Source organism: Triplophysa rosa, linkage group LG23 (assembly GCF_024868665.1).
Source record: "Triplophysa rosa linkage group LG23, Trosa_1v2, whole genome shotgun sequence".
Taxonomy (NCBI): Eukaryota; Metazoa; Chordata; class Actinopteri; order Cypriniformes; family Nemacheilidae; genus Triplophysa; species Triplophysa rosa.
This window is the reverse complement of record NC_079912.1, coordinates 814373-832407: the sequence shown is the minus strand read 5'-3', so window position 1 is coordinate 832407 and position 18035 is coordinate 814373. Positions and strand designations below refer to the sequence as shown.

Sequence of the window (18035 nt, the reverse complement as noted above, 5' to 3'; positions counted from 1 at the left end):
GCACTGTAGATTTATCCTTTTTCAGGCCAGATATATGACACAGAGGCCATGTAGCAACTGGGTTGCATTTTAAGCTTGGCCTCTATTACAGTGAACGGTCAATAGTGAAAGCTCACACAACAGAAGTCTATGCAAAATCATTCCAAGCTAATTGAGTGATGATAAGGGTCAGAATTATTGGTCATGTTAAAAACCATTGGTCGATCCTGAACTGTTCAACAGTTACATCAATAGTATGACTATTCTGTTGAAACAAAAGGTGAGTGTAGCGCTGGACAATCATTCGATAACAATATCTGTCGCGATAGAATTAATCTCGTTGACGGTGATATGATTTTAAATACATTTTCGATATTTCAATATACAGTACATTACACATCCGGGTCTGAGCCTTCGCTCTGCTCCGCAGCTTTCGGCGTTATGGAGCGGCACTCCATCGTGCCCCAGTATAAATCCCTCAAGTTTACATTGATCATTTTTGTCCGTATATTCACATAAGCGACACAGCCAGACATCAACTGTATGCGGGCAGAAATCCATGTCTGCGCAGGTCTGTTTCCTTTCTGCAGCAACCAGCCGTGCACTACCTGTTCATTGATGAACGATTAAGAGCCACGCGTTTTTAACTCAAACAGAATAACATTTTTTGAATAATGAGGTGTTTGCGAAGAAAGTTTTGACTTCAAATTCAAGGATTAAATGCCGTTTTGTGATCATGGTGTGTGCGACAGCCATGATGCACAAGTTATAACGGATCATCTCATTTCGTCTTAAATACTCGTTTTGTCGGAATATAAACACGAACAAGTTTAAACAGTTCTCAATGTCAATTTGGAGGACAGAATGACACATTTTTTACAGTTTTTTTTTTATAGCTAAGAAACTGAAGCATACTGTAGGGCCCGAAATGTGACCTCTGCATTTAACCCATCCGGAGAGTAGTGAACACACGCACAGGAAGTGGTGAACACACGTACCCCCGGAGCAGTGGGCAGCTATCACTGCAGCGCCCGGGGAGCAAGTAGAGGGGTAAGGTGCCTTGCTCAAGGGCGCCTCAGTCATTACCCGCCGGCCCTGGGAATCGAACCCGCAACCTTCTGGTCACGAGTCCGACTCTCTAACCATTAGGCCATGAGATAGAGTTTGAGATAGAGTAATTCCGTTATCGGAATTATATTGTATCAAACCGAAATGAAGGAATATATATCGTCCAGCCCTAGGTGAAAGAAGCATCATTTAATCATAACTGAACTAGAGTTTAGTACAGTATAACATGTTTTAGAAGTGAGATTACCTGCCAAGATTCATGTTGGTAATGCAGCCTGTATGAAGAGATTTAAAAAGGTGGTTTCAGTATTGACCAATGCTTGTTAGCAATCGAAAAAAGTGTAATCACCATGCGCTGCCCTCTGGTGGATGTTGTAGTGCACTGCTATTATTATAATTACAGTATTAGCAAATTGTTATTGTTTTTCGTGTGCATTGATTCAAAGCAGCGTTACAGAAATGAGGGTGCATGCAATAGCCATGGCCATAACTGTACTGTGCAGTTTACATTTGAATTGTCAAACAACCTTAACCTGAATTACACAATTTACTAGATGTAAAATATTTTTTATTTTATATTGTATGTGCTTCATTATGAGATTATGTTTATTTTGATGCAACTATACATCATTTCAAATGTGCTGAAGTTCGGGCCTCATGTTCATTTAGCTGTAGTACTCTTTATAGTGCATTTTATAGTGCATGTGCCAGGAATGTGGCATTCTGTAACAATGATTTTAATGGATTAAATATTCTCAAGAAAATGGTACAAAAGACTGTGACAAGTGTGACGTCTCTGACTGCACCACATGCCCTGGGCCAAAGGGTTCACATCACATAATGTCTGTTTGGGATGTCTGTTGCTGTCCCTCAGGGTGTTGACTAGGGGCCATGCCCTTCAAGGTGTCTCGTTTACATGGCATTGTTTCCTTTGCTTTAGCCTTGAGGACAAAGATAACCTGTTAAATTCCATTGAGTGCCTCTCTGTCTGTGTTAAACAGTAAGATCTTGTATGCAGGGCACGTTTCATCTGTAGATGTCCATCACTTGCAAGAACTCTTGTGACTTGTTACATGACCTATTGAGACAGAACAAGGCATCCTCCATATGCCATATCCGATCTATTGTCTAACCACCTTGAACTTTTATAAGCTTAGTTTGCCTTACACAGAACATCATTTATTCGAGTTGGTTCGTCACCAATGATCATTGTTGATTGAATTCACAGCAGTACATTGTTCCATCTAAATTACTAAATTGCTTGAAAACAAAAGCTATGTTATACTATCATATTGATGGTAGGGCTGTCACGATGATGAAATTTGGCTAACGATTAATTGTCTGTTTAAAGGCTTTGACAATTATAACGATGAATTACAATTAATTTATTCAATTAGTAAAATATAGATACATTAAGAAATGTGAAAATTCTGTAAATGACTAGTAACGTTCCCTATAGAGTGACCTTGACAAAAAAGACTGTCTAAGACTGAGATATGAGGATGATGTCGTCTTGCTGTGTAGATGCAGCAAATCTGGAATGACTTTAATAAAACTCATTAACACAAAAAGTACAAATCTGATACAACTCAAATGATGAAGAAATGCCATCAGAACGTAACGGTGAGTGCAGATCAAGGACGGTGAATGTTAAATGCTGCAGATCACCCATGTTTTTTAAGGATTTACAATTTATGGTTATCTGAAATAATTGCAATTATGTCAATATTTTATAATTGCGATAGCCCTGATTGATGGAATTGATCTGAATATTTATAAAAAGATGCAGAAAATTGCCAGCTTCACTAGAAAGTAGCCAAATATTGGATCCAAAGTATATCCAATATTTTCCAGTATAACTTAACATTTTATCTCAGTAATATAATCGAAATATTTGTAAACATTTTCTTAAAACCCCTTTTACTGCCTAAGGACCTTTTTATTATGCGTGCGTCAGAGGCTGATCTTAAATATAGTGTGTTAAGCCTGATGGAGCCCTTAATATAGCAGAGGTGACAATAGCTACGGTTTCCACACTTCCTTCATCCTTCCATATGCTGAGTACCCACCTCCCCACTCTACTGGTGTAGACTCCTCCCTCATTTAACAGATGTATGAGCCACTGCATCGTCTTGAGCAATAGCAGGCACTTCATTCAGAGCCGTCTTACAGATAGAGTAGTCCTGTTCTGGAAGGCACACTAAAACTGAAATGAACTTGTTGCTGAATCCTTTTGGGAACATTAGAAATGGTAAGACAATTCTAATCACTTTGCCCTTGGACCATCATATTGAAAATGTGTTTAAACGTTTATTAATAAAAACATACCCAGTTGTAACCGATACCTCCTGCAACCAAGGTTATTTTAGTTTACTAAAATTAAAACTTTGAAAACGTCTATGTTCATTGAAATCAAATAAAATATTGACCTAAAAATGATGGGGAAAAACTTAACTAAAGGAAAAATTTGAATGTTGCCTCAAAAATGAATTGAAATAAGTTTAAAGCACTAAAATTATAATAATAAACAAAAATTGAAATAAAACTAAAATAGAAATGAATTAATATTATATAGCAACATAAAAAATAAACAAATAAATTATAAAATGACAAAAGCATATATCAAAATTGCTAAAACTTTAACTAAAATTAACATAAAAACTAAAGATCTAAAAATAAAAGCTAATTAAAAAAAAAAACTAAAATGAAAACTATAATAACTCTGCCTGCAACACATTTTTGTGTTGGTTTATTTTTGTCAAGCGATACTTTTTTGGGGATCAGCTGTAACAGTGAAGCGTGTTTGTGTGTACCACACGTGTAATGTAAGTTTTGCAAACATCTATTGATGACATACTAAGACTGGTTAAAAAATAATTTTGAATAAGACAATGAGGCAAAAGGTAATTTGCACAATTATTTTATTCTATTCAGCTACACACTAAAGGATTCAAAGACACACCAGCTTTTGAGAGATGGGAGACCTTCATTCCTCATCATGTCCTTTCTGTTGAATGGAGAAAAGCAAGATAAGAGTTTAAGATCAAGTTCATTTTATTTTAATTAGAACATAAAATTAATTTTGCCCATGATTCTTAAGATGTCTTTTCATATTACTTGCAGTGTTTTATTCTTCATGGAGTCGCCACTTAAACGTTGTAAAAACATTAAGTTGGTAGTTTCTGTGGTCATATTGTTCTTTTAAATGTAAACATTGTTCCTTACGAGAATTTATGGGGAAAGAAATCACATTTGCCAAATGTTTTAGCAGTGGATGTCAGATTCACTCAAGCTTAGCCCATTACATCAGGACAGATGCTTACCTTAGATCCAGTGTCTCGACTCTTAGCTCTCAGCTTGTTGACCTGAGATTCAGCAATATCAGCTCTCTCCTCTGCTTCATCCAGCTCATGCTGCAGTTTACGGAACTTGCCCAGATTAGCATTGGCCTGTTCCTCCTGAAGAATTGATTCTTGTCAGAAAGTGATCCCAAACTTAATTTTATGTATTCCCTGTCTATTGACATGTGAAAACATGTCCTAAGAAAAAATAAATACAACAAATTAACTTACAGCCTCCTCAGCAGATCTCTTGTAGGACTTGACCTTCAGCTGGAGTTTGTCCACCAGGTCTTGAAGACGAGCCAGATTCTTACGATCCTCTTCAGTCTGAAAATACAGTCACAGGAAAAAGGTGTGTTAATTTTACCCTGTATGCTTTGCGAAATGTTTGTTTGATTTGGGGGCTTTATGTTTATATAAAGATAATTATTTGTCAAAAGAGTGACCTGGTAGGTGAGCTCCTTGATGCGTCTCTCATATTTACGGATTCCTTTCACAGACTCGCTCGCCTTCCTCTGTTCTAGTTCAACCTCATTTTCCAACTCTCTCACCTAGCGTGGCGAATATATTAGTTTCAATCTCACCAAATTTAATGCTCCGATTTAAATATAATTGAATAATTATAGATATTTTTACATTTTACAGATTTGTATAAACTAACCCTGGCTTCCAGTTTCTGGACCTGCTTCTTGCCACCCTTCATGGCGATCTGCTCAGCTTCATCCAGACGGTGCTGCAGGTCCTTGATGGTCTGCTCCATGTTCTTCTTCATACGCTCCAGATGAGCACTGGTGTCCTGCTCCTTCTTCAGCTCCTCAGCCATCATGGCAGCATCAGTGATGGCCTTCTTGGCTTTTTCTTCAGCATTCCTGCACTCCTGCACTGCCTCCTCCACCTCAGTCTGAAGCTGAGAATTGTCTCCCTCTAGCTTCTTCTTCTGATTCAGCAGGCTGGTGTTCTAAACATTGAGAACATTGACTTGATATCATCTCTCGATGACTAAGAGAGGGTTTGAGGGTTTTTTAAAGTGTCTTACCTGAGAATGCAGCAGCTGAACTCTCTCACTGACATCCAGAAGTTCCTGCTCAGCCAGTTTCCTTCCTCTCTCAGTCTGTTCCACCAGAGATCTCAGTTCATCCAGTTCAGCCTGCAGCAGATTGTTGCGTCTTTCCACGATGGCAATGTTCTCTTTGAGTTCATCATTACCCCGAAGAGCATCATCCAGCTGCAGTTGGGCATCCTATGAAATACAAATAAAATGATTGTAAGATTTTGTGTGATTGTTACCTAAGCATCATAATGTTTGAGATGATTGATCATACTTTGAGATGTCCATGAAGACCCTTGAGTTGTTTCTGAGCTTCTGCTGCCTGTCTGTTAGCCTGACTGAGCTGAATCTCCATTTCATTGAGATCTCCTTCCATCTTCTTCTTTATCCTGAGAGCTTCATTCCTGCTGCGAGTCTCTGCTTCAAGTGAGGTCTGCAGGGTATCCACCATTCTCTGCTGGTTCCTCTTGGCCTGCTCCATCTCTTCATCTTTCTCAGTCAGTTTGCGTTCAATGTCAGATTTGATCTGGTTAAACTCCAGTTGAGCTCTAAGGATCTTTCCTTCTTCATGCTCAAGTGAACCCTGACAGATCATATTTTAAAAAAAAATTCTACCTTGCTATTTTGTACCATGTAGGGTAATTCTTACAATTTCAAACATAACATACATTCTTTAATATAGCAAATGGTAGACAATCACAATACCTCAGCCTCTTCCAGAGCAGCTTGAATTTCAGCCTTTTCCTGCTCCAACTGTTTACGAATTTTCTCTAATTCATGAATACTCTTCCCACTTTCACCAATTTGCTCAGTAAGGTCAGAAATCTCCTCTGTTTCAATAATCAAAGAAATGGTTAATACATAAAAGCAAATACCATAATAATGTGATATAATGTTAAGATAGTGATGTATATACTGTACGTCAATGACACCTTGGAGGTTCTTGTTTTCTCTCTTTATGGTCTCCAAATGATCCAGAGATTCTTCATAAGAGTTCTTCAGTTTGAATAGTTCAGTGCTCAGAGATCTGGCTTCCTTTTGAGCACTTTCAAGCTCACTTTGAGCCTCCTCATATTTCTGCTTCCATTCAGCTAGGACCTGATTGACAGAATCAGTTAGTCTTTGATAAACTGTCATTGGAACCCAGGGTAAATAAGTTAAAGAGCATTTTCATAAGTGTGTTTTTTACTTTGTCAAAGTTTCTTTGCTTCTTGTCCAGAGCAGCAGCAGCAGCATTAGATCTCTCCACATCAACCATGAGATCTTCAATCTCATTCTGAAGTCTGTGCTTGGTCTTCTCCAGAGAGGAGCATTTAGCATTGACCGCTTCCACAGCTTCTTCTGCATCCTGGAGGCGCTGAGCAAGTTTCTTCCTGTATAAAATATTCAAAACAAATTATTGAACAATAATATTTGTTTTCTTTCTTTGTTGCTGAAGATGTGCAATTCTACATGATAAGGTTTAATGCTGTATTTCTTGTTTCATACTTAGCATCCTCAAGCTCTTCAGTCCTCTGGATGGCATCAGTTTCATACTTGGTTCTCCACTGGGCCACCTCAGAGTTTGCTTTGGAGAGACTACGCTGCAGTTCAGCTTTGGCTTCCTGCTCCTCCTCAAACTGCTCCCTCAGCAGATCAGAATCATGACGGGCAGACTGCACTGCGTGGGCCAGGGCATTCTTAGCCTGAAACAAATAAAAAATATATTTTAGCTATATGTCAAAACGCAATTGACAAATGGTTGAAATACTTCGATTGACTTGAAATACCTTCACTTCCTCTTCTAGTTGTCTCTTGAGGTCTTCAATCTGCTGGGTATAAGACTGCTTGCCTCTTGTCAGTTGAGATACCATGGAAACCTTCTCTTCCAGCTGCCTAGAGAGCTCCCCTAGATTGAAGTATAACCATTACAGAATTAGTTCATGATCTTGGGCATTTGTCTAGCAACACATACAGGTAATATCTTGTCGTAGGACATACCATTCTCAGTTTGCAGCTTAGCTTTTTGCATGGTTAAGTCATTAATGCTACGTTGCCCCTCCTCGAACTTTGATCTGTATTCAGACATCTGGTCATCAAGGGTTCTGCACATTTTCTCCAAATTTGCCTAACAGATTGATAATAATAATCACATCAGAGGAACACTATAAAAAAGTAAAAAGATACTGCGTAGTTCTACTCCTGAGTTTATGAAAAGCAAAAATTACATTCTCACCTTTGCCTTTGCAAGTTGCTCCATGTTTGAGACCACATCATCCAGTTCCAGTCTTAGTTCACTCTTCTCTTTCTCAAGCTTCTGCTTGACTCTCTGAAGGTTGTCAATCTGCTCTCCAAGATCAGCCACACTGTCGGCATGTTTCTTCCTCAGTGTAGCAGCGGTGGCCTCATGATGCAGAGTGGCCTCTTCAAGGTCTCTGCGCAGTTTCTGTAACTCAGCGTCACGTTTCTTGTTCATCTCAATCTGGGCAGCAGTGGCACCACCAGCTTCCTCCAACCGCTCACTGATATCCTCCAGTTCTCTGGCCAGATCTGCCCTCTGTTTCTCCACTTTGGCACGAGCGGCTCTCTCAGCCTCCAGCTCTTCCTCAAGCTCTTCAATCCGGGCCTGGTAATGTGAAGATCACCAACATTAAAGCTGGAAACTATCAGCATTGTTCTCTTATTGTTGAAATAAGGTTTACCTGCAGCTCCTTAAGTTTCTTTTGGAGTTGGGCTGCCATTGCCTGTTCATCTTCAATCTTGCTATTGAGCTGACTCATCTCAAAATCTTTCCTAAGTATCAGAAAATAATTAGAAAGCATTTATAAGATTAAAAATTCTCTACGGAAATAGTTATTTAACACTCTGGTAAAGGACAAACTTTTTAAGCCTCTCTTCCAGCTGTTGTTTGTCGTTCTCCAGGTCCATCACATTCTCTTGAGTCAACTTTAAGTCTCCCTCAAGCTTCCTCTTTGCCCTCTCTAGATCCATCCGAAGTTTCTTTTCCTGTTCCAGGGAACCCTCAAGCTGAAAGGGAAAGAAGTTTGACATTCATTTTTCTTCATGTTAAATATGTAATATGATTTTCATTTGTTTAATTGAGAGACCCTCACATCATCCACTTGTTGCTCCAGCTTGGCTTTGGCTTTAGTGAGAGTGTTGACTTTGTCTTCCTCACTCTGGAGGTCATCCAGCGTTTGCTGATGGGCCTCCTGTAGAGCTTTCTTCTCCTTGGTCAGCTTGGCAATGATTTCATCCAGACCTGCCATCTCTTCAATTAGGTTTTTTACCTGAGACAAATCACAGTATAAGCTGTATTATACATTTTAACACTGGTATCACGTTAAAAAGGTTTGGGTTGAGCTAAACCTTGTTCTCGGTGGCATGTTTCTCTTTCTCCACTTTGGCCAGAGTGAGCTCAAGATCATCAATGTCTTTCTTCAGCTCAGAACATTCATCCTCCAACTTTCTCTTCTTTGCAGTCAGCTCAGCATTCATTTCTTCTTCATCCTCCAGTCTCTCTGTCAGCTCTTTGACTTTGGCCTCAAACTGAATCTTGTTTTTGATTAGACCTTCACATCTCTCCTCAGCATCACAAAGATTATCTTGCTCCTGTTTATTAACAGTGTAGAAGATAAGTTTGTATTTCATGTTTTTTTTTAACTTTTCTATGTTATCAACACAATAAAGCTTGTAAACTCACAGCTTGCACAGCAAGTTGCAGATCATTCTTCTCTTGGAGAAGAGAAACCATCTTTTCTTCAAGCTCTTTTCTACGGGCTTCAGATTTGGCATAAGCCTCCTTTAACTTCAGGAATTCTTCCTTCATGTTTGCCATCTCTTTCTCTGCTTCAGCAGATCGTAGCAGAGGTTTGATCTTGAAGTAGAGCTTCATCCAGGGCCAATTCTTGACACCCATGAAGGCACGTACGTTCCACTGGATCACAAGCAAGGCATCCCTACAGTGTGAATAAAAAATTGTTTAGGTATTACTTATAAAACAACAGCTCTTGTGGCATTCTTCTGGAAATGAAAGGGGGAAAAGTTCTACCTGCGGTCAACAATCTTTTGGAATTCAATTCTTGAGAGAAGACCACGAGCTCGAGCCTGAATATTTGTGATGATAAGAGCAAGTCGGTCATCTCGCATCTCTTCAAGAGTTCCCAATAGACCAGCCTTGAAGAACACCTTGTAAAAGAAAAAGGACAGTCCCATTTATTTAATTAAACACAATAAATAAATCTAGAGGTTTTGAGATTATCATGACTTTTATTAGGTTACCTTAGTATGTCCAAATTTGTACTGACTGTGGTCAATATCCAAAGATCCCAGTAGTTTTTCAGCTCCTTTCCTGCTGTCAATGAACTGACCATCTGGAATGGCAGCAGGATTCAGGATACGATATCTGTTGTTGCATATATAGAAGAGAGTCATTCAAGCTTCTTGCTTTTCAAACAAGCCATGTGAATGGCCTATAATCATGCATTTTCAGTGGGTGGACCTAAGGAATGAAACAACTTGCCCTGGTCAGATCTGCAACCTCCATGCATGATTTTAAAACAAAACAAAATACTTACTTTCTGGTCTTTGACACACAATGTTCAGCTAGAATATTTTGTGCCCACTAAAGTGTATGAATGAATGAATTTTATTGAAAGATTTTTTTATAATGATATTGTCATCATCTCAAATTCTATACTTTGTGAAAATGAGGTTTTAGTTTTCTTTCAACCACAAAATGGGAGTTGAGGTGGGAGCTTTCTTTGACATGCTATATACCTCTGTTTGAAATCTCCATACAGGATCCTGTTGGGGAAGCCCTTTCTGCAGATTCTGATGCCCTCCAGCACACCGTTACAGCGCAGCTGGTGCATGACCAGAGGATTCTCCATCGCCCCAGGAGTCTTGGTCTCATTGGGGATGATGCAGCGCACAAAGTGAGGGTGAGTGGACCTCAAGTTGGTCATCAGCTTGTTCAGATTCTCCTGTGAATAGAGATCTTTCAAGATACTGCCTATTTGTTGGATGTCATATAATTTAAAACTATTCCAAAACAACATCATGTTACCCTATGAAGGGCAGACACTGTCTGGAAAGAAGAGCCCTTTTTCTTCTTCTCCTTCCCACCTTTGGCACCTCCACCCTCTATTAAAAACATATTTATATGAACCTTGCATGAAATGCTTATTTGTCAAGAACTATTTTTCTTTCTGTGACATCATCAATACCACACACCCGAGTCTGCGCCAGCATAACCAGCAAACAGGTAAGAGAGCAGTTTCATGGTGGACTTCTGATAAAGGCCGACAACAGTCTCATTGAGAGGATCCTTGTTCTTCACCAGCCAGTTATTGATGTTGTAGTCAACAGTGCCAGCGTAGTGAACCAGGGAGAAATGAGCCTCTGGTTTACCCTTGATAATCCTGGGCTTCTGGAAATTGTTTGATTTACCCAAGTGGTTGTCATAAAGCTTAGCTTTAAATGTTGCATCACTGGCTTTGGGGAACATGCACTCCTCTTCAAGGATCGACATGATACCCATGGGCTAGCAAAACAGAATAAAACGTTTAAAAGTAGTTCCAATATTTGTCCTGTATTTCAGGACCTCTCAGTTTAAAAAAACTCACCTTTTCGATGAGATCAATACAGGCCTGCAAGTCCATGCCGAAGTCAATGAATGTCCACTCAATACCCTCCTTTTTGTATTCCTCTTGCTCCAGAACAAACATGTGGTGGTTGAAAAATTGTTGCAACTTTTCATTTGTGAAGTTGATGCACATCTGTTCAAACGTGTTGAACTGAAACAAAAATGTAGGATCAATAATGAAATTGAGACATGATCTTCTACTTGTGAGTAGATTCCTTTCCTAGTTTTCATAGTCATGCTACATTAAAACTTATAAGACTGTGGTGGTTCTTTAGGGTCACCTACTTTACATGTCAGTATACTTATACAAGTTTGTAAGATAACTTTATCTTTGTGGAAAATAGTCTAAATGTTCAAACAATACACCTGAATATTTGCTTATAAATCTATGCCCTATGCAACCAAAAGGGGTTGCTAGCAAATTTGTGCCATCTTATTTAACAGGATTATTCCCTCTATAGCAACCTTGTTCAATAGTGACTAATGGAGAACAACAATGCAATACTCACATCAAAGATCTCAAATCCAGCAATGTCCAGCACACCAATGAAATATTGGCGTGGCTGCTTGGTGTCCAGGGATTGGTTGATTCTTACAACCATCCAAAGAAACATCTTCTCATAAACTGATTTGGAGAGGGCACCAACTGCATAGTACACCTGTTCAGGAGAGATGATACAGAAACATATTAGAGAAAATGTGTTTTTTTATGTCATATTCACAGTATGATAATGATGCCATGAAGTTGTTCCCACCTGTTGGACACTTTGTCCCTTGGTGACCCACTCGTTTCCTACTTTGACTCTTGGATGGCACAGAGCCTTAATGAGATCAGCAGAGTTCAGGCCCATCAGATAAGATGATTTATCAGCATCTGTCATCAATAACAGAAGGTGGTTGAATGAATCACCGTCAACAAGCAGCTACAAGTTACATGTCAGCATTTTATCATAATACTGACCCTCAGTGCCATCGGCCTCGGCCTGCTCCTCTCTTTGCTTCTGTTTGAACCTCATGTTGCCGTAGTGCATGATGGCACCAATCAGCTTATAGATGCTGTTCTTCTCCTCTTGAGTGAAGCCCAACACATCAAAAGCTTCCTACAGCAAAAGTACGTAACATAAAAAGTTAACAAATACCACGTTCTTTTTTTCTGTTAATTAGAATTTGTATATTTGTATACTTCATATAACACACATCAGTAGCCATCAGCTCATCAGAATCATTAATTGATGCTACTTGTGTTTCTCCTTGGGAGATGAAGGCATAGTCATAAGGGTTTGCTGTGATCAGAAGCATCTCTAAAAAGAAAAGACAATTAACAATTACAAGTCTTTTTATGTGTTTTGTTTCTATAGGTCGTGTGCACATGACGTCACAGTGCCGATGGAGGGCAGCAAGTAACTTTCTCCATAGGAATTCACAATAACAAACTCAAAATACCTGTGTTTTGCATCGTTTTTGACTGTTCAAATCGATCAAACCATGAAAGGTGTTCATGTTTATTGTGTAGCAAACGTTGATGTTCATGAAGGGAGAAAATGCGAGTATTGACTGAGAAACGGAGATAAAAGTGGCTTTGTAAACCTGAATCTGCGGTTGGGATGAGCCGAGCCGGATGACTATCTAAACTGCTTAATGACCAGGGGCCTCATGTATCAACGCTGCGTACGCACAAAAACGTTGCGTACGCCAGCTTTCACGCTCACGGTCGGATGTACTAACAGTGAAATTAATGTGAGAATGTGCGTTCCTCCACGACAACTTCATGTCAGGCATGAGTTTTTTTGTGCGTATGCACATTTACAGCTTTGTCCGTATGCAATGTTTTAGTATGGAATCAACGCAAGTCTTTGTACATGAGGCCCCAGGTGAGCTCAAATTTACTGCTCAAGAACCTTGTCATGGCGCTGAAAAGATCGAGTCCTGATTAAACGGATAAAATGATAAATCTCGCCCATATAAGTCCATTATGACGAAACAGCTTAACGTACCAGAACAACGACCACTTAAAAACAAATTTCTATTAAACCTTAATTGTCATGAACACAAGCTACTGTTAAAAGAACAAGCACTTATTCCAGGAATAAGAATAGTCTCACGTTAAGCTTGTTACTCATTAAAGTTCATTATAAAGAAATCACATAATGTGGCTCAAGGCAGCGACAAACTGAGAACATAAAACTTTTCTGTTATCATGTTTATGTTTGATATCAGTGATAAACAAATGTATTTATTTTCATTAAGCTGTTTCCTTATAATGGACTTCTATGGGGAAGAAACGCTTAACGCGAGATTTTTCTCTTTCTCCATTTAATAAGGGCACGTTCTTTTAACGGAAGCTAGTATTAATTACAAGTAAGATTAATCAAAAATTTGGGCTTATCTGGTCGTAGTTCAGGTCATTAAACATAGGTACTTTGAGTTTGTGATAGTGAATTCCTATGGAGGAAAATCACTTGCTGCCCTCCAGCCGTGCCTCGCACGTCCTAAAAACCACGTGACTGCACACAACCTATTGTGTTACACACGTTTTTTCATAGCATGTATTTTCCCACCTAGTAGTTCTGGCTTCTTCTGAGACAGGATCTGGTAGAAGATGTGATAGTCTCTCTCAGCTTTGAGCTGGAAAGTCACACGAGACTTCTCCAGAAGATCTGTCATGCACAGTATTTGCATTAAAAGCCTGAACTTAATGCATATGCCACAAAACAATATGTGAAGCGAAACTTACAAGTTTCAATATCTGCAGAAGCCAGTTTGCCACTTGCAGCAAAATGGATGCGGATAAATTTGCCCTGTTTGGGAAGATAAATACAAACACGTCTTCATCTGAAAATACTGTAAAGTGGCTCATCTGTCTTCCCTGCCATTTCATTTACTTACGAATCTGGACGAGTTGTCATTTCTGATGGTCTTGGCATTACCGAAAGCCTCCAGAGCAGGATTACACTGGATGATTTGATCCTCCAGAGTTCCCTTAAAAACACAATATTCCAAATCAGTGCTTGTGTGTATGTGGCAATCAAAAAAGGTAGTGTCATTCATTTTTCTTTTCAGAATTTATTTGAATTCTTCTCAGGTAACCTTTTTGTCACTGGTTTCCTTTCTGCTACTACCAGCAGCAATGCTGGCGAAGTACTGAATGACTCTCTTGGTATTCACAGTCTTTCCGGCACCGGATTCTCCACTTCAAATAGAAAGAGAAAGTGTTAAGCGTTACAGTAGTTTCTTAACATAAACAAATAACAAACGGTTGAAACGACAAACATAACTTCAGTCCAAACTTTTCAGTGTTAGTTTTCACCTTCACTGTTAGCCCTTACCTGCCATTTCTACAGTAATATATTGTCAACACTGTTGCCAGCTAGTTACTGTAGGTGTTTTACAGTAAACTACTGCAATGACAGTCTGAAGATGCATCATTAAAAGAATCTATTAACTCACTGAAGTCACAGTCTTAGATGAACATCAAGTGTAAATAACAGATGAACGCATGCAATCTGTCAAGATCTCACCAGAGGAGAATTAAACACAAACATCATTAACATCTTCACTTATTACAGACACCACTTTCACTTTATTTCTGTCATCTCTGTAAGATCTTATTGAGAATTAACAGAGATTTAACTCTAGTTCATTATAGTGGTTTCATTGTGTTGTAAGTCACCATTATGGTGATCAGTGTTTGCTTTAGTTGGACTCTTGACTTTATTGTGGCTTGTACCTCTTTCGGTAGTTGCATTAGTATTTTGTAATGTACACTTATGCAATTACACGGAAAGCGAGTTTTCAGGAAATGCAACCTTATGTTTGCTTAGTAACTGAAAATACATCAGACAGAAGTTGATTATTATGTAATAATTATATAACATTGATGATTTATTAAGATATGTTTGGTAAAGTGATCACAGCTGTTATGAAAAAATCTTTCTTTGCAATTGAGACACACTTAGACACTTGACATACAAATCTCATCAATGGTGACAAACAATCATGAATGAGTTTTGTACTATGCACCCAGCATGCATTGCAGCATGAAGCAGTTCAGTTGATTGTCACCATTGTTGAGATTCATATGTGGATTGTTGATGTCTCTGTGTGTCCGACTCATTATGTAGATTAATATTTGTCTATATATTATGAGAATGCTATAGATTTTTTTACTGGTTCACTTCATGACAATTGTCCCATCATATGGTCACTTTTGAGCATAATGTCCTTTTCCGAAACAAACATGTTTAGAGCACACAGTCAGAAAGAGCCAACAGCCCAACTATAAGAAACACTGATCACACTAATGGTGACTTACAAAAATTCAACCTCAATAAGAGCTTTTGTAGACGTCTGACCTACAGTAACTAGCTGCAACAGTGTTGCCAATATATAACAGTGTTGATAAGCAGAATCAGACTCACGTGATGAGAATAGACTGGTTCTCTCTGTCTGTAAAGGACAATATAAAGGATATGAAATATGACATGAACAATGACATTCTGACCATGTTGATTTGTGTTGAGTAGACGCACCTGACAGCATGTACTGATAGGCGTTGTCAGAGATGGAGAAGATGTGAGGAGGAGCTTCACTCCTCTTCTTTCCTCTGTAGGCGACGACAACTTCTTGGTTGTACACCGGAAGCCCCTTGTAGGGGTTGACAGTGACACAGAAGAGCCCAGAGTAGGTCTGTGAGAGATGAAATGATATGTGACTACTGCTGTAGATAAATGTATGGCTAATTAAGATCCTAAAGAGCTGCGTTTTACTAACGTAGATCATCCAGGCCGCGTAACGCTCTTTGAGGTTAAACAGCACAGCGGGCTCGTGCAGGAAGGTGAACATCGCCATGTCCTCGATTTTATCAAACTTTGGCGGGTTCTGAGGATGAACATCTACTTCCTTCACAGTTACTGTCTGTGGATACAAAACACATAAACATGCATCACATTGCAAATCTAAACCATTTTCTGTAGGTATTGAACAATCCAGAGTTGAAATTCTGATCTCCAAGCTTACCTTTCCAAATTCAGTGTCAGCAGTGACTTTGTCACCATCTCGACTTGTGATGGAGGCTTTGACATACTCAACCTCAGGGTCGGGCACAAAGCATTCCTTCTTCATGTCAAAGGGGCGAGTTTGGGCCTCCAGACGTTCCTTGTCTGACTTCCGTAAAAACGGAGCAGCAGGCCCAAACTCAGCCATTACAGCATCCCCCATCTTTCACCCTTCAAGAGCATTTACAATGAACCTTGATTTGATGCATAACTTACTAAGTTAAGATACAACTAGTGCACAAATCAGTGTTTTATAAGTAAATAAGACATTTAATTGAGACATTTGTTCAGTATTTACTCTTACTTATTGTTCAGTGTTTATTATTCAACTACTCACCCTTGTTCTTCAACTCTTCAAATACTGATGGTTTAAAGCCCTAGTTCCACAAAAAGCGAAATCACGTCACTGTTCTGTGATTTCTACTACTGAAATGCATACAATTTACAGTTATATCAGTACACATATGAAATAATAATCAGGCAACCCAGTTCATCTTTTCACTCACCAGTAAAGAATTCTTTTGACTATGAGGTAAATGTCTATTAGGAGGTAAAGCTCCCCACAACTTACCGTATGCAGAAGAAAGTTGATGATGACACAATTGAAATCTCTCGGCTTCTTTTATAGTGCAATTGTTCCTCTAAATATGGTGTTTGGCATCACACAATGCATACTGCTCACTCAGTTTGGTTAGGAAGGATGGGGTGGGTGGGTTTGCCGGGGATAGGTGGGGGGCAGGTTCTATTGTATGTCAGTCTCTGGGAGTTAATAATAAAAGAATTATTAACTATGATCAATTATGAACACAATCATATAATAGATATTGTGTATGTATTTGTTCAACAGAAACATAATTTAAGAAAAAGACTATAGACTATAGAAATATAGGTAAATAAAAATAAAATATACTTCATCCTACAAGTATCCTACAGGCATGATTCTGTGAAACAGTTTTTTATATGCAAGACGGCAGTACTGTCTGTTACAAAATCTAAAGTATGACAGGGATTCGTTCAGTGTGAAATGTATCTTTAATGTTATACAAGATAAACACTGTATTCTTTATTCATCCAATTTTAATAGATTCATCAATAAAGTGTGTAGACACTGACAAGTTCTTCTGCCTTCCACTAGAGGCATCAGCTGTTTAACAGTTATTAGTTGGTCAGAGTCAAGGTCAATATCTGGATAGTGTGAATATTTTAGTTTGCACTATACAAGTGATGAGGCATTTGTCTCCTTCACTCTTCACTTGAGGACAGATCTCACTGTGACATTCTTGTTGAGTGCCTTTGTTTGATTGAAAGGAACAGCTTGCATGTTCTACCCAGGGCCGGTGCCAAGGGGGGAACTCGCGGGCCATGCCCTCCCCACAGGGTTGTTGTGCCCCCCACATGACACAGTTTTACTACCTACTACATACAGTTGTAATACCTACTGAAAAGAATTAATCAAAAGGTTTAAAGAATTTTAAACCAAGTGGAAATGAACATGGTAGCCTAGCCATGTTGTGTTTACTTTGTAAAAAAAAGATGAATCTAGTCCGGTTGTTGTGATGATGCGTCATTACGCAGCGTATTAATGTATGTGTACGTGTGGAGGGAAGCCGATAGCAATTAGCAAAGTTACAGACGCTCCATGCTTCACAAACAGAAGGCTCAGTCAGTTCAGCTTTGGAAAAGGAAAATTTACAACCGAATGGAAGGACACAGTTTTAAGGAGGTTTTTAAAAGGTACGCGTGTTTCATTTACTTTTAGCAAGCCTTGGTGTCGAAGGAGCGTTACATCACAGCATAGGTTAGAATTGTCAACCTGTTGTTTTTGTTGTGACTGTGTGTGGTAATATTGTTTAATGTGTGTTATTCTTGTTCACTTGTACGGAAAATAGCATCCTGCACGAGTGGTAAGTGTGCCCTTG

At 39.0% G+C, this 18035-nt stretch overlaps 1 protein-coding gene across 1 annotated transcript; it reads right to left on the bottom strand.

Moving 5' to 3' along the window:
* Window positions 1-3932: 3932 nt before the first annotated feature.
* LOC130547341 (myosin-7-like) lies at window positions 3933-16557 on the bottom strand. The gene is made up of 38 exons (XM_057323219.1): window positions 16454-16557; window positions 16079-16287; window positions 15833-15976; window positions 15592-15748; window positions 15481-15508; window positions 14150-14252; window positions 13949-14041; window positions 13797-13860; window positions 13621-13719; window positions 12260-12363; window positions 12024-12162; window positions 11818-11936; window positions 11572-11721; window positions 11043-11213; window positions 10651-10960; window positions 10484-10560; window positions 10195-10400; window positions 9697-9820; window positions 9467-9603; window positions 9119-9374; window positions 8785-9027; window positions 8529-8705; window positions 8297-8442; window positions 8118-8208; window positions 7652-8041; window positions 7417-7543; window positions 7206-7324; window positions 6925-7121; window positions 6626-6809; window positions 6369-6534; window positions 6142-6266; window positions 5711-6019; window positions 5425-5628; window positions 5050-5346; window positions 4835-4939; window positions 4620-4715; window positions 4371-4505; window positions 3933-4054 (listed from the first exon to the last, which is right to left on the bottom strand). Exons 2-38 carry the CDS (start codon window positions 16277-16279, stop codon window positions 4034-4036), a joined length of 5814 nt encoding a protein of 1937 aa, XP_057179202.1. The 5' UTR covers window positions 16280-16287; window positions 16454-16557; the 3' UTR covers window positions 3933-4033.
* Window positions 16558-18035: the final 1478 nt, after the last annotated feature.

Excerpts from the sequence above, each read along its gene's own strand:
- LOC130547341 (XM_057323219.1), bottom strand. The coding sequence starts at position 16,279 with ATGGGGGATGCTGTAATGGCTGAGTTTGGGCCTGCTGCTCCGTTTTTA. Across the intron at positions 14,042-14,149 it reads AGGAAACCAGTGACAAAAAG|GGAACTCTGGAGGATCAAAT; the intron begins GTTACCTGAGAA and ends TGTGTTTTTAAG. Across the intron at positions 8,443-8,528 it reads TGGAGCAACAAGTGGATGAT|CTTGAGGGTTCCCTGGAACA; the intron begins GTGAGGGTCTCT and ends TTTCCCTTTCAG.